The following is a 19,017-nucleotide window of genomic DNA, read 5'->3' on the forward strand; positions in this document are numbered from 1 at the left end:
AATCTAATTAAAATTAGCCCCACTATTACATGTCTACTGGTAGACAAGTAGAGCTAATTTTAATCTGATTAGATAAAAAAAGATATGCACCGGAAATAAAAGGTTCACGGATGGACGGACGGACAACGCCATACCATTTAACGACTCTTCAAAAGCAGACGTTAAAAACCCCACCCACCCCCCGAAAAAAAAAGCAATCTGCATACCCCTCAGTACCAGACCTTTAGGTTGTCCCTTAGGATTTCACTGTGTCTATGAACAAGTCCCTAGATCATTCGCCATTGTTGTTCAATAATACACATCAACACCTATATACAAAAAACCCCCCACACCAACACAAGCAAGACCAATCATTTACTAGTTTTTTTTTTTTATTTTTTTGTGTATTTAAATATCAAACATCCAAATGTGCTCAGAAAGGCAAAGTTAAAGTTTGTTTGTGTAGACACCACTAGAGCACATTGTGCTCAGAAAGATACATATAAAAATATTAAAAAAATTCATGACCCTTACGTTCAAGACTATACTCATGGAAAGAAATAAGGGAACACACAGACAATAAAAAGTAAATATTGACAGTATTGATAGTAAGCAAAACTCTCATTCAAAGTATCAGAAAGTTAACCATGCTACACTGTACTTGCAATCAATCCAACAGTCCTGACATTCAATTTCACATGACATATTTCTGTATGTTATGCAGGTATATATCTACTATAGTACTATGTTAAATTTGGCAATAAATGTGTTCCCTTAATTCTTTCCATTAATATACAAATACAGTACATGTACATACAAAATGTATCAAACAAATATTAAATGAAATATGAATGACAAAACCGCTATCCGTGATCAGGACCATATCTCTGCACAATGCAGAGTCGAATGGGCATTTGACTGATTCCATGAATCTCTATCTAGTGCCTCATCTATAGGACAACCACTCCCGAGGACATTTACTTGACAAAAAATCCTTCTTGCACTGCCACAAAGAGGACTTCCACTCTCAGACTAGTTGACTCAATCAAAACTAGCACAGGACAGCTCAATGGATTAACTACAGCTGTGATGGCATGCACTCATGAACCACTGTCATGATATCTGGTGTTTGTGAAAGATGAGCATATCCTGACACCAGGCATGAGTACTGCCACCACAGCTGTCAAGTCTGTCACTTTATCTAAAAAGATGAGAAAAAACAATGTGCAAGAGTTTTACCAAAAGCAGTTTTGTTCATAATACAAAAAACAAAACAAGTACCATCTCATGTTCCAGTGATTACTCACCAGATGACAACAATTCTGGGACACCATAATAATAATAATAATAAAAATAATCATAATCACAACTTTAATGTCCATAAAAATGAACATGTTCAGGACAATACCAACTGTATTTCATATTGTATATTAATATAATGTGATGAATATCAGATGATGATATGCATTCTAGTTATGAAATGATCCAATGAAAATGTTTATATGAAAATCATTGATATATAAAAGCAGACTCAAATGACCCTGGCTTTGCTGTCGATGACAACTGAGTGCAATTTAAAGAAAGCTGACCTACTACATTGCCTGAAAATATATTTTATTCTACCAGGTATCTTTTGTCACATCCATAGCCATATCCCACTTGTTATAGATATTAGGGTATATACCCCTCAAAACTGGTTCCACTGTAAACAGGAATTCTCCTCAATTTTTTTTTTTTTTTTTAATGGTCCCATTTTAAATACCAGTACAGAACCTCTGTGAATCAGATACTCCTTAAAACTGGATTTTGTTTTTCCTTAGTCAGGGTTTGACAGAAAAACACCAGACCTGGTTTCGGCTAATGAATGTTTGGCCTGATCTAGTGGAAACAACATTACTAAAGCACATTTATTAATTATCGGCTCTTGGATGTCAAACATGTAGGAATTTTGACAAATAGTCTATGAAATAAAACCTGCTATATTTTTCCATTAATAGCAAGGGATCTTTTATATGCACCATACCAAAGACATGCTATGGCCTTTAATATAGGTCATGACGCATTGACTGAAGCTAGAAATAAGTTTAACATTAGAAAAAATGTAAAAGTGTTTTGGAAATAACAAAATAATACTCATAAATAAATAATGTATAATAAATTCCATAGTTTGAAAAAAAGTATTCCCTGTGGGAAAGATTATAGCTATTAATTTGAGTAATGCACTTTAATCATACGTTTTTAATAATTCCAGTGCTGAATTGCAGAACATTTCTGTGCAAAACAGAAGAAGAAGAGACAAAATACCAATGATCTTGATGTGTTGATAATTGTGAATTTTTTTTTACTCAAAGCTATTCCAGAACCATAGTGGAAAAGATAAAAGGGAATGACACACTACTACACTACATTAGTATACAATAGGCTATTAAAGTGTATCTAACATTCAATAACTATGAAATTTGTATACACAGAGTTCATACACTTTGTTATGGATCACATTTCATGACTTTTAAAAGAATTTTAAATGACCCTTTAAAAAAAAAGGAGAGAAGATTATCAAGGATTTTTATCCAATCATCCATATAATATAACAATTACCCATTTTCTTGTATGATTTTAAAATAAATTTCATCTTCCATGACCGAATTCAATGTTTCATGACCTTCTAGGCTAGGAAAATGACATTTTCAAATTCCACGACTTTCCCTGACCCATCTGAATACCTGATAGAGAATGAGGCAACAAATGCCCCAACTACACACCTGTCACATACATGGAATACTCTCTATGATTATGGTAGCAATAAGATAACAGTTTACATGCACTTTGCCCACAATGAATATAGCAGTAGCACCATTCACATTGCTTTTTGATATACCAGTCAAACAGTCCTAGCTGAAATGGGAAATGGATATAAAAATGACATCGTCCAGAAGACCAGAAGCATTCATGAAAAGGGTCTTAAAAATAGGAGGTCACTGTGAGCTTAAAACAAACAGTTTTCAGGTAGTAAAGATGACTGTGGGTTCCAAAGTTATTTTTATTTAAATCCTGAAGTTTTGATACTGGTGGTCGAGTACCGACATTGACTCTAGAGATAGGGTTGCACAATGGTCTAAAATGACAGTCCCCATTCAGAATGTATACAAAGCATCGGCCGAAACCTTATCGTCAGTTTGGGTTGGATAATATGGACACACTGTAGAGAAAGTTAAAAATCTGGATTTCTGGATATATCTATAAAACTTGCAACTCTGAGGTAGTGCTAACGTCTGGATGATTATCCTATCTGAGTAATAACCCACGGAGTCCACAGAAAGAGATTTATCCCATGTCTTATCACACCTCAAGTCAGCATGATACAACCGAGTTACATCAAACTCAAGGTGGCTGCAGATGTTCCACCAAACTGAAAAAAAAACTGCTGAGAGATTTTACAGCATGGATGGGTCAATACCATGCAAATGTTCCACCAAACTGAAACAACTGTTGAGAGATTTAACACCATGGATGGGTCAATACCATGCAAATGTTCTACCAAATGTAAACAATTGTTGAGATTTAACACCATGGATGGGTCAATACCATGCAAATGTTCTACCAAATGTAAACAATTGCTGAGATTTAACACCATGGATGGGTCAATACCATGCAAATGTTCTACCAAATGTAAACAACTGCTGAAATTTAACACCATGGATGGGTCAGTGCCATGCATATGTTCCACCAAACGTAAACAACTGCTGAGATTTAACACCATGGATGGGTCAATGCCATGCAAATATTCCACCAAACGTAAACAACTGCTGAGATTTAACACCATGGATGGGTCAATACCATGCATATGCTCCACCAAACGTAAACAATTGCTGAGATTTAATACCATGAATGGGTCAATGCCATGCAGATGTTCCACGAAACTTACTGAGAGATTTAACACCATGGATAGGTCAAGGCCATGTGAATCCTTACATACATGCACTTGTTCATTTACTCTTTGAACCTGGATATTTTGATCTTTGTGCTGTTCATAATAACAAAAACGTTTATTGAAGAATAATCTGGGCAGGCTCTCCATTTTTTAGTTTTTTGTCCACACCATTGGTGAGATCAAACTGTCTTCGAAGGAATGCAAATAGAAGGTCTGTGACGAGAAAAACCTGAAAAACAAATCCATCAGGTTATTATTAAAACAAGCAGAGATACATACAAAATATCTGTAACTAGAAAAGGAAATCTATCAAGTATTATTAAAACAAAGAGTAATGTATACAACATAACAGTATTTGTAACCAGAAATGCAAGTCCATAAGGCACTATTAAAACAAGTAAAAATGCATAGACCCACCAAGACTGATGCTTTGCCCCTGAGATAAACTAAACACACCCAAACTTGATTTGAAACCTGTGTCTTTGAATATAAATCTTGAATTTTGATACATCTAATTATTAAATTAAATTAAAGTAAAAGTTTGTTTTGTTTAACAACACAACTTGAGCACATCGATTTATTAATCATCAGCTATTGGATAACAAACATTTGGTAATTCTGACTTGTAGTCATCAGACAAACCTGTTACATTTTTTCATTAGCAGCAAGGGATCTTTTATATGCACTTTCCCACAGATAGGAAAGCACATACCAGGGCCTTTGACCAGTTGTTGTGCACTGGTTGAAATGAGAAAAAAGCAAATCAGTTGAATGGATCCACCAAGGTGGTTAGTTCCTGCGAATCTTGCTGACATAGCATTTTAAAGGAATACACACACAGACTGGAATGAATGAATGAATGAATGTTTAACGACACCCCAGCACAAAAATATATAGGCTATTGGGCGTCACACAATGGCAAATATAAAAATGAACAAACAGATTGGTTACAGTACATTTTTAATGGTCAACTACTTACCTCAGAAGTGGAGTAAGTCAAAGTAATTGCGAAATAGAAGTTAGCATTTGCACTGCCAGCATAGATCCACAGATGCCACAGGATGGGGGCAAACACAGAGCAGCAGATGTACATACACCCAACTACAAACTTGTTACGCATATCTGAAAAAGAAAAACCAAAAAGGCAAAATAATTTCATTAAATAAACTCGAATATTCAAAGAAAATTAATTTTATACACACGTCTGTGTTGTCCGTCCGTAAACTTTTCATTTCCACAGCATATCTTTCTTTTAGATTTTATATAGGATCAATCTTCATCAAACCTTGCATGCAAGTACAACTTGGGATGGCCGTGTGTGACGTGTACCATAACTAGGTTGCTGTGACCTTTTTTGATGGGCCTATCGTTTACCTCACTGGTACTCTTTTGTTCATAGTTATGTCTCAGCAACACATGTTGGGAGTAGCATAATTATATGTACGTAATGAAGCTACAGTATCTAAAAACATGAGAAAAAGGAGAAATATATTTGAGGTTGATGATGCTTGTCGCAGCATTGTTTTGGTTTTGTACACAATAAACATAACATATCTTTGGGGATTTGTTATTTTGGTTGTTATTGTTACTGAAAAGCTGCAAGAGACCTTTCTAAATTCACTTTCCTACAGACAAAGGAATAGATACTGCAAAAACATGTACTAATGGGGCAATGGCTGGGAAAAGCAACCCAATCTACTAAGGGAAATTCTATAACCCATCTTTAATAAAAAATAAAACAAACATTCTAAGAGTACTGTGAAAGACATACAAAGTTTGTTTTGTATAATGACAGCACTAGAGCACATTGATTAATTAATCATTGGTTGTTAGATGTCAAACATTTGGTAATTCTGACAAATAGTCATCAGAGGAAACCTGCTACATTTTTTCTAATGCATTAAGGGTCTTTTATATGCACTTTCCAACAGACAGGAAAGCACATATCACAACCATTGACCAGTTGTGGTGCCTGGTTGGAATGAAAAAAAAAAACCCAATCAGTTGAATGGATCCACTCAGGTGGTTCGATCCTGCGATGCAAAACACCTCAAACAAGCACTCAATCGACTGAGCTAAATCCTGCCCCTGACGTCCTAACACGTCAGGAGGATGTCATTTGTCCAGACAGTTGTTAATCTCTACTGTGTAATAATTAAGAAAAAGAATGGGCCCAAGTTCACAAATAACTGAAGCAGCCATGACACTTGATTAGTCTTGCAGTTCAATGTAAATGTTAATACACCATCATCACCTATTAAGTTTGTTGAATACAATCGGAAAGGAGTGTGAGATGTTAAATTCACAATCAATATTTACCATCATTTTGAATGTTGGTACTTGGTATTAGGACCACCCCACTAATAAGACCAACTTTAATATGTTGCGCCGATGGTCACAATAGCAGTATTTCACTTTATTGCAACTGTAATGAAATACATGTAGACGTCCATTCTTGTTCCATTTCTGGTACTGACATTTTGGGGTATTTTAGCACAGGTATATGTGTATGATATATTATTAAAAATATTAAAAATAAGTAGTCACACAGTTAGAAAGATGATTTTTGAAAATAAAACAATAAACTGGTGAGTATATTATGTATGTGGGTTTTTTACGTGGTCTCAAGCGTAACTTACATAAGCATAGGAGGCAGGGGTGGGTGGGGTTCAACTGCAATAGAGAAATTCGGGCGAAATTAGCTGGCCTGAACACATTTCACCATGTAATTTCATTATTCTACCCACAATATTAGTTGTAATCCATGTAAAAGTGTGTGGCGATTCATTTGCAACCGTATATAGCTTTTTGGCAGTAATGCTAATGTAACAGAAAAATCAACCTCCACTGAGGGGATTCGAACCATGGACTCTCAGTACAAGAGTCCAGCACTCTACCAACTGAGCTAATAGGGAAATTCCCACTAGCTACTGCCAGTAGGAGCACTTCATACCAACACTAATACTACCCACTCAAGTGAAGTTACGTCTCGGAGCTGTGGGCCACAGGCAGTTGAACTGTTACGGGTCCTGACTGGGTTATAATTGGATTATTGTGTTAAGAACACACCCAATCCCTACGTTGGCTCCAAATGTAACAAAAAAAATCAATCTCCATTGAGGGAATTCGAACCACGGACTCTCAGTATGAGAATCCAGCGCTCTACCAACTGAGCTATACGGGAAATTCCCACTAGCTACTGCCAGTAGGAGCACTCTATACCAACACTACTACATACTATCCCCTCAAGTGAAGCTAAGTCTCGGAGCTGTAGACCATGGACAGTTGAACTGTTACGGGTCCTGACTGGGTTATAATGGTATTCTTGTGTAAGAACACACCCAGTCCCTACGTTGGCTCCAAATGCAACAGACAAAAATCAACCTCCATTGAGGGAATTCGAACCACGGACTCACAGTATGAGAATCCAGTACTCTACCAACTGAGCTAATAGGAAATTCCCACTAGCTACTGCCAGTAGGAGCACTTAATACCAACACTACTACACTAATATGACTAAACATTGTAATCCAGATTTGGGCACTTTTGTTTAATTTGGGTAAAAATCAGCCTGCTCCCCTACAAAAATGGGAGCCCATATACCTATGATAACTTTTGATACTCACACTGGAATATATGTCTCCACAGAGGCAACAGGGAGAAATACAAGGCAGCATCAGCGTAGCTAGGATAGGACTTGAAAATGCCCATAAGAAACACCAAAATATACATCTGGAACACAGGACTGTCTCTGAAACAATAAACATGGAATTTTGTTGATAACAAACTGTAAGAATCCTGAATGTTATGCACTATATTATAGAATAGTATACAGTTAATTATATATCCATACAAAACTACAAATAAATACTTTAATTTACTAGTAGAAAAAACAACAACAAATCACCAGAATTAAATGTTTCGCCTGTCATAAACTGTTTTTCTTTGGTGCACTGTGATTAACATCCATAGGTGCAACTATAAACTATGTTTTATTGACCTAGGACTTGTAGTTTGTGAGAATCTGATGTAAAGACAAAACACTAATGCACAAGTTAATGCCAAGAAAAGTAATATCTATATCTCACCTTTTTTACTTTGTAAAGGTGAGACCAAAAGAATTACTGGAAAATCTTTGGTGAACATTATGTCAGATGGATGTTGCTGACAGGTTTGCTGTCTTTGTACATCTCATCTGTCTCTAATAGCCCTATTCAGACAACTTGACAACTTGATATATATATATATGTACATACATACATATTTCAAGATATTCAGGGAAATATAACCATGGTAACATTCAGACAACTTGACAACTTGATATATATACATGTACATACATACATACATATATACATATTTCAAGATATTCAGGGAAATATAACCATGGTAACATACGATCAAATCGGTCGCAATGTAGAGAGCTGCCAGTTATGAATTATGGGTATTGATGAGCAGGGATTCCTGCTACACTACAACAAGATGAAAATAATCACTGAACGTACTTTAAAGTGATAGCCAAAGGTACTGTAAAGATGACAGCATTTATCTGGAACACACAGAGAAAGAAGGTGCGAAAATGCTCAAACATTTCTGTGAAGAAATACCAAAACACTCCAATATTCGGAGTTAGATCTGGAACCGTTAATCTGAAAGTAAACAACAAAACAAATATTTCATTTTATGAGTATGAAGTAATACAAAAAATAATGACTGATATGAACATTATAGTTCAGCTAAACTTTCAAATTTTTAAAAGCAATTTGTTTCAATTGTTTTGTTTTTTTTTACAAATATCGAGAAAGGCCTAATTTAAGTAAAAGATTAATTAGCAAAATATTAAATGTTGTAGTTAGGATGAGGTCTTTATTTAAATAATGTGTATCAATCCACCATCCAATCAACTTTTATTATGGTTAAAACAAGTAGTGTAGAAAGTAGTAGCAAAAAAACAAAACAAAAAAAACAATCCAAAACATAACATCAATTTTACTCTAAAAAACATTAATGTATACATAATTTATTTGCTGCTCATAACATTACAACTCACTGCTTTATTTATAAAAACATTACATGATATAACTTACATGAAACCATACGTTGAGTGCAGGAAGTTCCATGATCCTTCCATTAGAAAAGAAAGTCCCAAGAGCAAGCATGTCCAGAATATCACGAGACCTGACGTGCGAATGTAACTGCCTGCCGCTTTCATGTCAGAATAGTTGTCTGTATTCGGACAAGCTTTCTGAAAAAAATAATGTTTTTAGTTTAAATTTATATGAAAACAGAGTTGGAGTTACAATGATAAATATTCTTGAAGGGTTGCTGTATGTAAGACAGTTTCTTTCTTCTTTATTATTCTCCACCAGTCTCATGCATCGACAGTATACATTATCATATACACGTACAGGGCTAGCTCTTGAACTCGCTAAATTCGCCAATTGCAAATTTTAAACATAACTGGCGAATTTTATTTTAATTTGGTGAAAGAATTTCATCTAAAGATTGATATTTTGTTGAAAATAATGGTGGGCTTCTGCCATTTTTTCTAGTTTAATAGATAATTTGGCGAAATTTTCTACACACCCAGAGCTAGTCCTGACATACAAGTTTTGTTATAATTATAAACCTATGCAAGGGGCACATGTGCCCCCCCCCCCCCCCTTTCAGATATTTTGAAAAGTGTGTAAATATAAAAGTATGCCCCCCACTTTTTGACACCTTCCTACGCCACTGATAGTAATAATCAGATATATATCTCACCTAAAGAGGGAGATAGAGATTAAAAACACTAAGATTGGTGGGTGGGTTTGGATTCAGGATATTAATATTTACAAAATAAGACTTAAATGCAGCATTTGACAACTCTTTTTTTCACTAGTGGACGTGGCAATAGTAATTATTTACTAGCCCAACACTGAATATCACAAGCCATGGGAGTGGCAATAGTAGTTATTTACTAGCCCAACACTGAATATCACAAGCCATGGGAGTGGCAATAGTAGTTATTCACTAGCCCAACACTGAATATCACAAGCCATGGGAGTGGCAATAGTAATTATTCACTAGCCCAACACTGAATATCACAAGCCATGGGAGTGGCAATAGTAATTATTTACTAGCCCAACACTGAATATCACAAGCCATGGGAGTGGCAATAGTAGTTATTTACTAGCCCAACACTGAATATCACAAGCCATGGGAGTGGCAATAGTAATTATTTACTAGCCCAACACTGAATATCACAAGCCATGGGAGTGGCAATAGTAGTTATTTACTAGCCCAACACTGAATATCACAAGCCATGGGAGTGGCAATAGTAATTATTCACTAGCCCAACACTGAATATCACAAGCCATGGGAGTGGCAATAGTAGTTATTTACTAGCCCAACACTGAATATCACAAGCCATGGGAGTGGCAATAGTAATTATTTACTAGCCCAACACTGAATATCACAAGCCATGGGAGTGGCAATAGTAATTATTTACTAGCCCAACACTGAATATCACAAGCCATGGGAGTGGCAATAGTAATTATTTACTAGCCCAACACTGAATATCACAAGCCATGGGAGTGGCAATAGTAATTATTTACTAGCCCAACACTGAATATCACAAGCCATGGGAGTGGGGCTACCATAATCTAGAAGCCCTGATTATACAAAACTGAATGTGAATGAAACTATCATTGTGACAATTTTCAAAGTCCCACAGCCACCCCACTTATCTTAGGCAAGGTATAGTCCTGAATTCTGGTTCAAACAAACACTTATAACACTATTACAGGGCTTCTAGATAATGGTAGCACCACTCCCATAGTAGTGATATTCAGTGTTGGCTAGTAAATAACTACTATATCTAGCCTGACGGCCAGTGGAAATAAACCTTGTCAAATGCTGCATTTAAGTCTTATTTTGTAAATATGAATATTGTGCCCCCTCTTCCAATCCCCAATCTAAGAGGTTTTAAGCTCTATCTCCCTCTTTAGGTGACATATCTGATTAATATTATTAGTAAAATTATAATGATCTAAAGTAGGGATAGTGAACTTTTAATCATGGCTAGTAAATGTTTAAAATCACTGATCCCATGGCTAGTGGATATTTATAAAATTCTAGAAACCCTGCATTATGTGGTGGAGGTAAAGGTATAACAATAAAATCCATGCTATACGTACCCTGTAGAAATAGATAGCCACAGGAGCAGTCAGAACGAAGGGATAAAGACACTGATAGGATGCTACCGCAATGAACAGTGTGCTGAGTAATTCATTTCCTGCAGACAGTGAAATAAATCAATCACTTAGTTACATGTAAATAAATACACAAGCATACACACTTTACCATTTTCATGAATATCTATAACAGAAACAGAATGTCAATGAGCAAGGCGGTGTTTTTAATGAACAGGAGCTTAATTTAACAAAGCTCTCCGAAGCCATTTTAAGCAAAATTGCATCGCCGTTACAGGTTTTATTCAGACCTGTCAACCCTCCCGGATTCCGCGGGAGTCTCCTGGTATTTGATCAAATCTCCTTTCCCCCTGTGCGGGAGACAGTTTCTCCTGTTAAATGACATTTTTGTAAGCATAAAAAAAAATCGATCCTCTTTTGTCAAAATAACAGAAGGGAAGTAACTCTGCCTTTTTTTTCTCATTCGGAAAATGTCGACTACTTTCGGTTTCCGAGAATGTAACAGGCCGAATTGTCCCGACTGTTTAACCTTTGCCGAAGTGAGAATTGTAAGATAGCCTATTTATATTGTTAAAAAAGCACATGGAGTTTATAAAATGACGTGTTATTATAATGTTTGTTGTCATCATAATGGCTACGAAGCGTGTTGCCGCTAATTCAACAGGCTGTGTATTGACATTCAGTGTTGCCATATAAAAAAAAAAAAAAATATCCAATTTAGTTCTAATAACACCTCTGAATTGTAAAATGTCTTCCCACTGGATTACATAATGCAACTATGACGAATCTGAACTGCCAGACTCCCGAGTTGACAGCGATACACACGATGCATGTTAAAATCACATGTCACAGCAAGACAACGAAAAGACCAATTAGCTGTATAAACATACTTGTGTCAGTTAATTTTGTATGTTTGTGTGGTAAAATGTTGGTTATAAGGGTACACTTCAAGAAATTATGTTGTGTTTGACAATGACATAAAGTTACTCACGGAAATGGGTATAATTCCGGTATATTTCACACGATGTCCGTAATGAGGTTTTACTTATGATTAATGAAAATACAATGTTTATTGCATCATTATAATGATTTTAAATAAGTACCACGCCACCGTTCCTCATTATAGTAAAAACTTAATATTAATTTATAAGATTTATATAAATTTGTTTTTGGTACTTAGGTACACTAACCACAAATGATAATGTAACGCAACCTGTAAGGCTGTAAGTGTAATACCGTAAATGTACTAAAAAAAAAATTTCTTGTTCATGTTCTTAACATTTTTGGATAAAATATCATTTTTTTAAAAATATGTTTTAAATCATAATATTTAAACTTTTTCAACACACACCTCCTGCTTTCTCTTGACTAAAGGTTGACAGGTCTGGTTTTATTACACTGCATTGCGAGATTGTTAAGTTGCGAGAGAGTGTAGTGAATTAGATCCCAGGGTTTATGAAGATACAGTCAGACCTCGTTACAACGACCATGTTCGTCCCTGGGTCACTTTGTCATTATATTGAAATGCTGATGTATCGAAATGTCACGAGTTATCTCCATTGCCAAAATAATGTAACAAAATGTCAAATAAATGTGTAGGAATATAACACCAGTTACATGTATGTATATCACCAAAATAGTATACATGTATGTATCTTACATTGTAAAATGTGAAGACAAATGTAGATAAAGTTAGCGATATTTCAAAAGATAAGGTTTGATATTTACCTTTAAGAGTGAACAGAAAACACAACAGAACAGCAAGATTTGAAAACAAAGCTGTTGACTTTGCTAGGCAGGTCGCAATACTGTAGGGGTTAAAAAAATGCCTGAAAAGAGGGAATTGTTTTTATTAGATCTCCTTTGATAACATTTTAAATACATCTTTTTACAAATTTGTCTAAGCCTGTTACCCGACTTATTAATAAAAAATATTTCAAGTTTGTTTTCCAAATACAAATATATTTCTACGATTAAATTTACATATTAAATATACTTTCTTGTTTAGAATATCAGTGTCTGTATATTCAATGTGTTTCTGGTCGTCTTAATATTTGTAAGAAGCCCAAACTGGAGTTTGTCGTCAAATAATTTTGTACATACAAAAAAACATATTTTAGGAAATAAAATAAAATTTAATCTAGTACAAATATTAGAACGATCAGAACACATTTATTATACAGCCACTAATATGTTATACAGAAAAATATATTTGATATGTAATTACAATGATTAAAAAGTCTCTGTTAGTCGATAAAATCTATAAAATTGCAGCAAACTCTGGAATGTCCCTTTCAGATGTGCAATTATGAATTACAAGTCACAGCATCTAATATATATAAATATACAGAACAAAATCAACTCGGGCCCAGTAGACCTTTGGAGCAATTTTTGCTAGATTTTATAATGTTAGCAACTTTTAATTTATTTTTATCACAGATGATTTTTAAATGTTTTTCAAGTACATTTTTACCAATGTTAACAATGATCAAAAATGAAAGCTTTATATAGTCACAAACAAATGTACTTTGTAACAAAGAAAAATGCCAAAAATATCTACTGGCTTTGAATACATTTTCTTGAGAATAGCTGTTATATAAGAATTGTTTCTCGGTTTTTTTAATTTATTGATGTATAACAGTCACAAATTGTATAAAATAACGTAGTGTTGCGATTTTATACTAAATATGTGACTGTTATACATCGATAAATTCACAAAAAAGCGAGAGACAATTTGTATAATTACAAACAGTTCTATTTGGTTAAAAATGCACACAAAATCTGTTTCTAAAGTCCTTTCCATAATCTGTTTTACGTAATGACGTCCCATTTGATGTAATGATGTCAATTTGTGAAGTTTATGGAAGGATACCATTCACTTTTTAAGTGAAGGAAGGATGAAGATGTTTTATTTAACAACACACTCAACACATTTATTTACGGTTATATGGCATCAGGCATATGGTTACGGACCACACAGATATTGAGAGAGGAAACCCGCTGTCGCCACTTCATGGGCTACTCTTTTCGATTAGCAGCAAGGGATCTTTTATATGCACCATCCCACTGACAGGATAGTACATACCACAGCCTTTGTTACACCAGTTGTGGAGCACTGACTGGAACGAGAAATAGCCCAATAGTTCCACTGATGGGGATTGATCTTTTTAAGTGAGTCATCTGGTCAGAATAAGGTAAATGATATAACAGAGGGAAGCTTGCAATCATACTGAAATATAGTGAACACTGTGGATTACTTACTCACACAGTAATATGATATGCAATAGTTTTGTTAATTACAGAAAAAACAGGCCACAATATTTCTCACAAACAGGTGTTTTTTTGTGTGCTGGTTACACAACTAAACATTTATACTATCTCATGGTAAAATCAATTTGTACATTTTGAACGTCATTGTTGTACAGAAGGGGTGTGATTTAGCTCAGTCGACTGAGTGCTCGCTTGAGGTGCTTGCGTCGCAGGACCAAATCACCTTGGTGGATTCATTCAACTGATTGTGTTTTTCTCGTTCCAACCAGTGCACCACAACTGGTCAAAGGCCGTGGTACATGTATGTGCATTCCTGTCTGTGGGAAAGTGCATATAAAAGACCCCTTGCTGCATTAAGGAAAATGTAGCAGGTTTCCTCTCTAAGACTCTATGTCATAATTACCATATGTTTAACATCCAATAGCCAGGGTGGAACGTAGCTCAGTAATAAAGTGTTTGCTTGATACACAGTCAGTCTAGGATCGATCCCCGTCAGTGGGCCCATTGGGCTATTTCTCACTCCAGCCAGTGCACCACGACTGGTATATCAAAGGCCGTGGTATGTGCTATCCTGCCTGTGGGATGGTGCATATAAAAGATCCCTTGCTGCTAATCGGAAAGAGTAGCCCATGAAGTGGCGACAGTGGGTTTCCTCTCTCAATATCTGTGTGTGGTCCTTAACCATATGTCTGACACTATATAACGGTAAATAAAATGTGTTGAGTGTGTCGTTAAATAAAACATTTCCTTCCAATAGCAAATGATTGATAAATCAATGTGCTCTAATGGTGTCAAACAAACTTTAAGTTTGTTGTACAGAAACATAATACAAGTGTGTTAGGATTAGGGAACGTCTGATGAATTACACATGGTATTTGCAGAAATCTATCAGGGGTCGAATTTTAAGCTATTCCGCAAATAGTAAATTTCGAAACGGAATAGTAAAACAATTCTTCCAATATTCCGTCATGAAAGTGAAAATAAAGCACGGAATACCGAAAATCACCTGCGACTATTCCGCTTATGCTTTTTCTTCAGCTACATTTTTCTGCAGAACAAATCCTCGCGCTACTAAGACCTTTCTCATACAGTTACCGGTACAAAATAAATGTCTTTTTGATCGAGACTAATGTTTGGAGTGAGTTCGTTTGTAATTCCAGCTAGTACGCAGCATAGACTGGTATATAAACAATTGTTCATTATGCAATGTTGTACAGGGCGACGTAGCAATCAGGAAAACTAGTGGTACATTAATTGAAGGGATAGTACATTTTTAGACGGAATAGTGTTTTTTGAAATTCACAATTCCTTTGGGATAGTGGTAAAAAAATTATATTTCAACCCCTGTCTTTTTGCATATTCCAAGTGCGAAATTGTAGCTAACTTGTTATTTTCAATGACATAAAATGCTCTGACATTTGGAAATACTTTACAAAGGCTAAAAATTGGATCTTCTATTATGAATCTTGACTGGTTTGACACAACAACTTACATAACCACAACATAGACTTGTAGCCAGCGAAGATCTTTCGATCTGTGCAGCATTTTGGTAACATTAGTCGCATACTTCTTGACTTCCTGTTTTTGCTTCTGCAGCTGTTAACAACAAAAATAAATTACATATAGATTTAAGGCTGTAAAGAGAAAAAAACCCCAACAACAATGAAATGATATTATATAAAAAAATAACTGACTTAAAACATAATGAAAGTCATAATATAAATTTTTCAAGACAGATAATAGCTATCTGAAAAATATATTGTTTAAAAAAAGAAGCTAGGATCAAGACATGTTGTAATATTCATACCAATAATTTTCAGGCCACCTTTTTCATATTCCTTTATAAGTACATTTCTTTTAACTTTATGAAGTTTTCCATTCCATACAAAATTAAATAGTGTGGATTAACTCTTTTAAATAATGAAGTGTTGGATTCATACCAATAAGTTAAAGTTAAGTAAAAGTTAGTTCCCTTTAGCTGCAGGAAACCTACATGTACCGTACTAACAGTAACAGACAGTAAAAAAGTTTATTTTGTTTAACGACACCACTAAAGAACATTGATTTATTAATCATTGGCTATCGGATGTCAAACATTTGGTAATTTCGACATAGTCCTAGAGAGAAAACCTGCTACATTTTTCCATTAGTAGTAAGGGATCTTTTATATGCACCATTCCAGAGAGGATAGCACATACAATGGCCTTTGATATACCAGTTGTGGTGCACTGGCTGGAACGAGAAATAAACCAATGGGCCCACCGACTGGGATAGATCCCAGACAGACCACACATCAAGTGAGCTCTTTACCACTGAGCTACAGAGACAGAGAGACAGACAGAGAGAAGAGAGAGAGAAATTGAGAGAGAGAGAGAGAGAGAGAGAGAGAGAGAGAGAGAGAGAGAGAGAGAGAGAGAGAGAGAGAGAGAGAGAGAGAGAGAGAGAGAGAGAGAGAGAGAGAGAGAGAGAGAGAGAGGTGTGTTAAAAGAATGTCTTTTATCTTTTATATTGTTCTACACAAAACCACCAAAACTCACTAGGTAGAGTCCAAACTCTTTAGCAATTTTCATAAGCACAAAACCAACCACAGCATCAACCAACTGAAAAGAGAACAAAGTTTACAATTTTTAAATTAAAAGTCTGCTGTATCAGGATAAATATTTATTTGAATAATTTTCAGCATATTTCAATATAAATGGTAATATAAAATACAGTAATAAAAGCAGTAAGCCTAAAAACTGCATTTTCGAAGATCTGACCATGCAAAGGAGTGGGGGGGAAATACTATATATATATACTAGTATTAGTAATCGATGGATGTTTTGTCAGTTCTCGCTTTATACCAACAGCGGATATTAAACCCAAGGATTTTTTGTTTGTTCCATATAAACATGGAATGGGTCTTAGGACAGTGTCAAATAACTGTCATGGGACATCTATTAATTACTTGAAAAAAAAAGAAATGTTTTATTTAACGACGCACTCAACACATTTTATTTACGGTTATATGGCGTCAGACATATGGTTAAGGACCACACAGATTTTGAGAGGAAACCCGCTGTCGCCACTACATGGGCTACTCTTCCGATTAGCAGCAAGGGATCTTTTATTTGCACTTCCCACAGGAAGGATAGCACAAACCATGGCCTTTGTTGAACCAGTTATGGATCACTGGTTGGTGCAAGTGGTTTACACCTACCCATTGAGCCTTGCGGAGCACTCACTCAGGGTTTGGAGTCGGTATCTGGATTAAAAATCCCATGCCTCGACTGGGATCCGAACCCAGTACCTACCAGCCTGTAGACCAATGACCTGCCACGACGCCACCGAGGCCCGGTCTATTAATTACTTTAATTAATAACATATATGAGAGCATTTTAAGTTTAATCTTAATATCCAGGGCCCCATTTTATGAAGCAATCTTAGTGGATCATCATAAATGAATTAGGTCGTAATGCATTTAATAATCTTAGCATTAAGATCGCTTTGTAAAATGGGACCCTGAACATATTGCACTTACAACAAACAACAAATTCACTCCACCCGGCCATCTTGAAAAAACACCCAGAATCCTTAGCAGCAGTGGAGACTGAAATAAAAATTAAATATATAACTAGTACAAGTTAAACTTATTAACACTAACAGACCTGTTTATAACTACTGTACTAATATCATACAATTAATTATAAATATTAAAACATTACAATAATTATTATGTGTTAAGAAATCCCGCAACTACAGGTACATACATTGTTGTACACGTATTGCTGCATTCTACCTTTACATTTATGATTGGAGGAAATAACACATCAGAATGTGAAAATAAATTCATAACTTTATTATGGTGGCATAGAATTGCCATTGATATACATAATTTAGAAATGTTTTTATGACAAAATTATATATTTCTGGGCATTTTGTCAATATAACAAATATCATTAAGTCAATATAATGTGAAAATGTATCACAACAATTGTAAAAATTAACCCTAAATTATGTCATTTTGTCGAAGAAAGGAAAAGTTTTATTTAATGAAGCACTCAACACATTTTATTTACAGTTATATGGCATCAGACATATGGTTAAGGACAGGCCCGTAATCAGGGGGGATCGGATGACATCATTTTGTCGAAGACAGTTCTACAAATACAATGCACAGTAAACAGAACCCTGTGGTTGCCTAGATGTAAAACAAGAACAATGTACCTCATGAAAGTTGTTTCCAGCGTATGCAGATATAAGGTTCTCCTGAAGAGCCAAACCCTCTTCAACTAAAATACAAAATAAAAGGCATGTTTAACCATACTTTCAGTACATGTACTTTAAAGAGAACCAATTACTGACTTTTTAACACAAATTATCCATTTTAGATATATGCATATATGCAATGACCAAAATCAAGGCAACTTGCAGATCACTCTCCTGAAATGGTGCTAAAGTCTGAACCACATTGTTAAATTATTCTCCTACATGTACCTTTAGTTACCGATAAATTTTACCCACATTTTATCGAGACATAAATCATGAAAAAATCATTACAATGATACAAATTCTTCATACTACATAATAAAAATGTCACCTACTTCGACTTCGCATAGAATAAAAAGCATGCAATTTTTCACCGTCTGCCATTTTACTTTTTTC

The 19,017-nt window shown here is 35.2% G+C and overlaps 1 protein-coding gene across 1 annotated transcript in view; it reads right to left on the reverse strand.

Annotated features, from left to right (window-relative positions):
* Positions 1-350: 350 nt before the first annotated feature.
* Positions 351-19,017, reverse strand: part of LOC121388351 (phosphatidylinositol glycan anchor biosynthesis class U protein-like) — a 29,592-nt gene continuing 10,925 nt past the window's right edge. Inside the window, exons 2-12 of the mRNA XM_041519648.1 lie at positions 18,580-18,644; positions 17,894-17,962; positions 16,911-16,973; positions 15,866-15,969; positions 12,832-12,932; positions 11,089-11,186; positions 8,998-9,155; positions 8,416-8,559; positions 7,537-7,661; positions 4,890-5,032; positions 351-4,139 (exon numbers count right to left, since the gene is read on the reverse strand). Coding sequence (XP_041375582.1) covers positions 4,026-4,139; positions 4,890-5,032; positions 7,537-7,661; positions 8,416-8,559; positions 8,998-9,155; positions 11,089-11,186; positions 12,832-12,932; positions 15,866-15,969; positions 16,911-16,973; positions 17,894-17,962; positions 18,580-18,644 — 1,184 coding nt within the window. The 3' untranslated portion in view covers positions 351-4,025. The remainder of the gene's footprint in view (positions 4,140-4,889; positions 5,033-7,536; positions 7,662-8,415; positions 8,560-8,997; positions 9,156-11,088; positions 11,187-12,831; positions 12,933-15,865; positions 15,970-16,910; positions 16,974-17,893; positions 17,963-18,579; positions 18,645-19,017) is intronic.

Source organism: Gigantopelta aegis, chromosome 14 (genome assembly GCF_016097555.1).
Source record: "Gigantopelta aegis isolate Gae_Host chromosome 14, Gae_host_genome, whole genome shotgun sequence".
NCBI classification, from domain to species: Eukaryota; Metazoa; Mollusca; class Gastropoda; order Neomphalida; family Peltospiridae; genus Gigantopelta; species Gigantopelta aegis.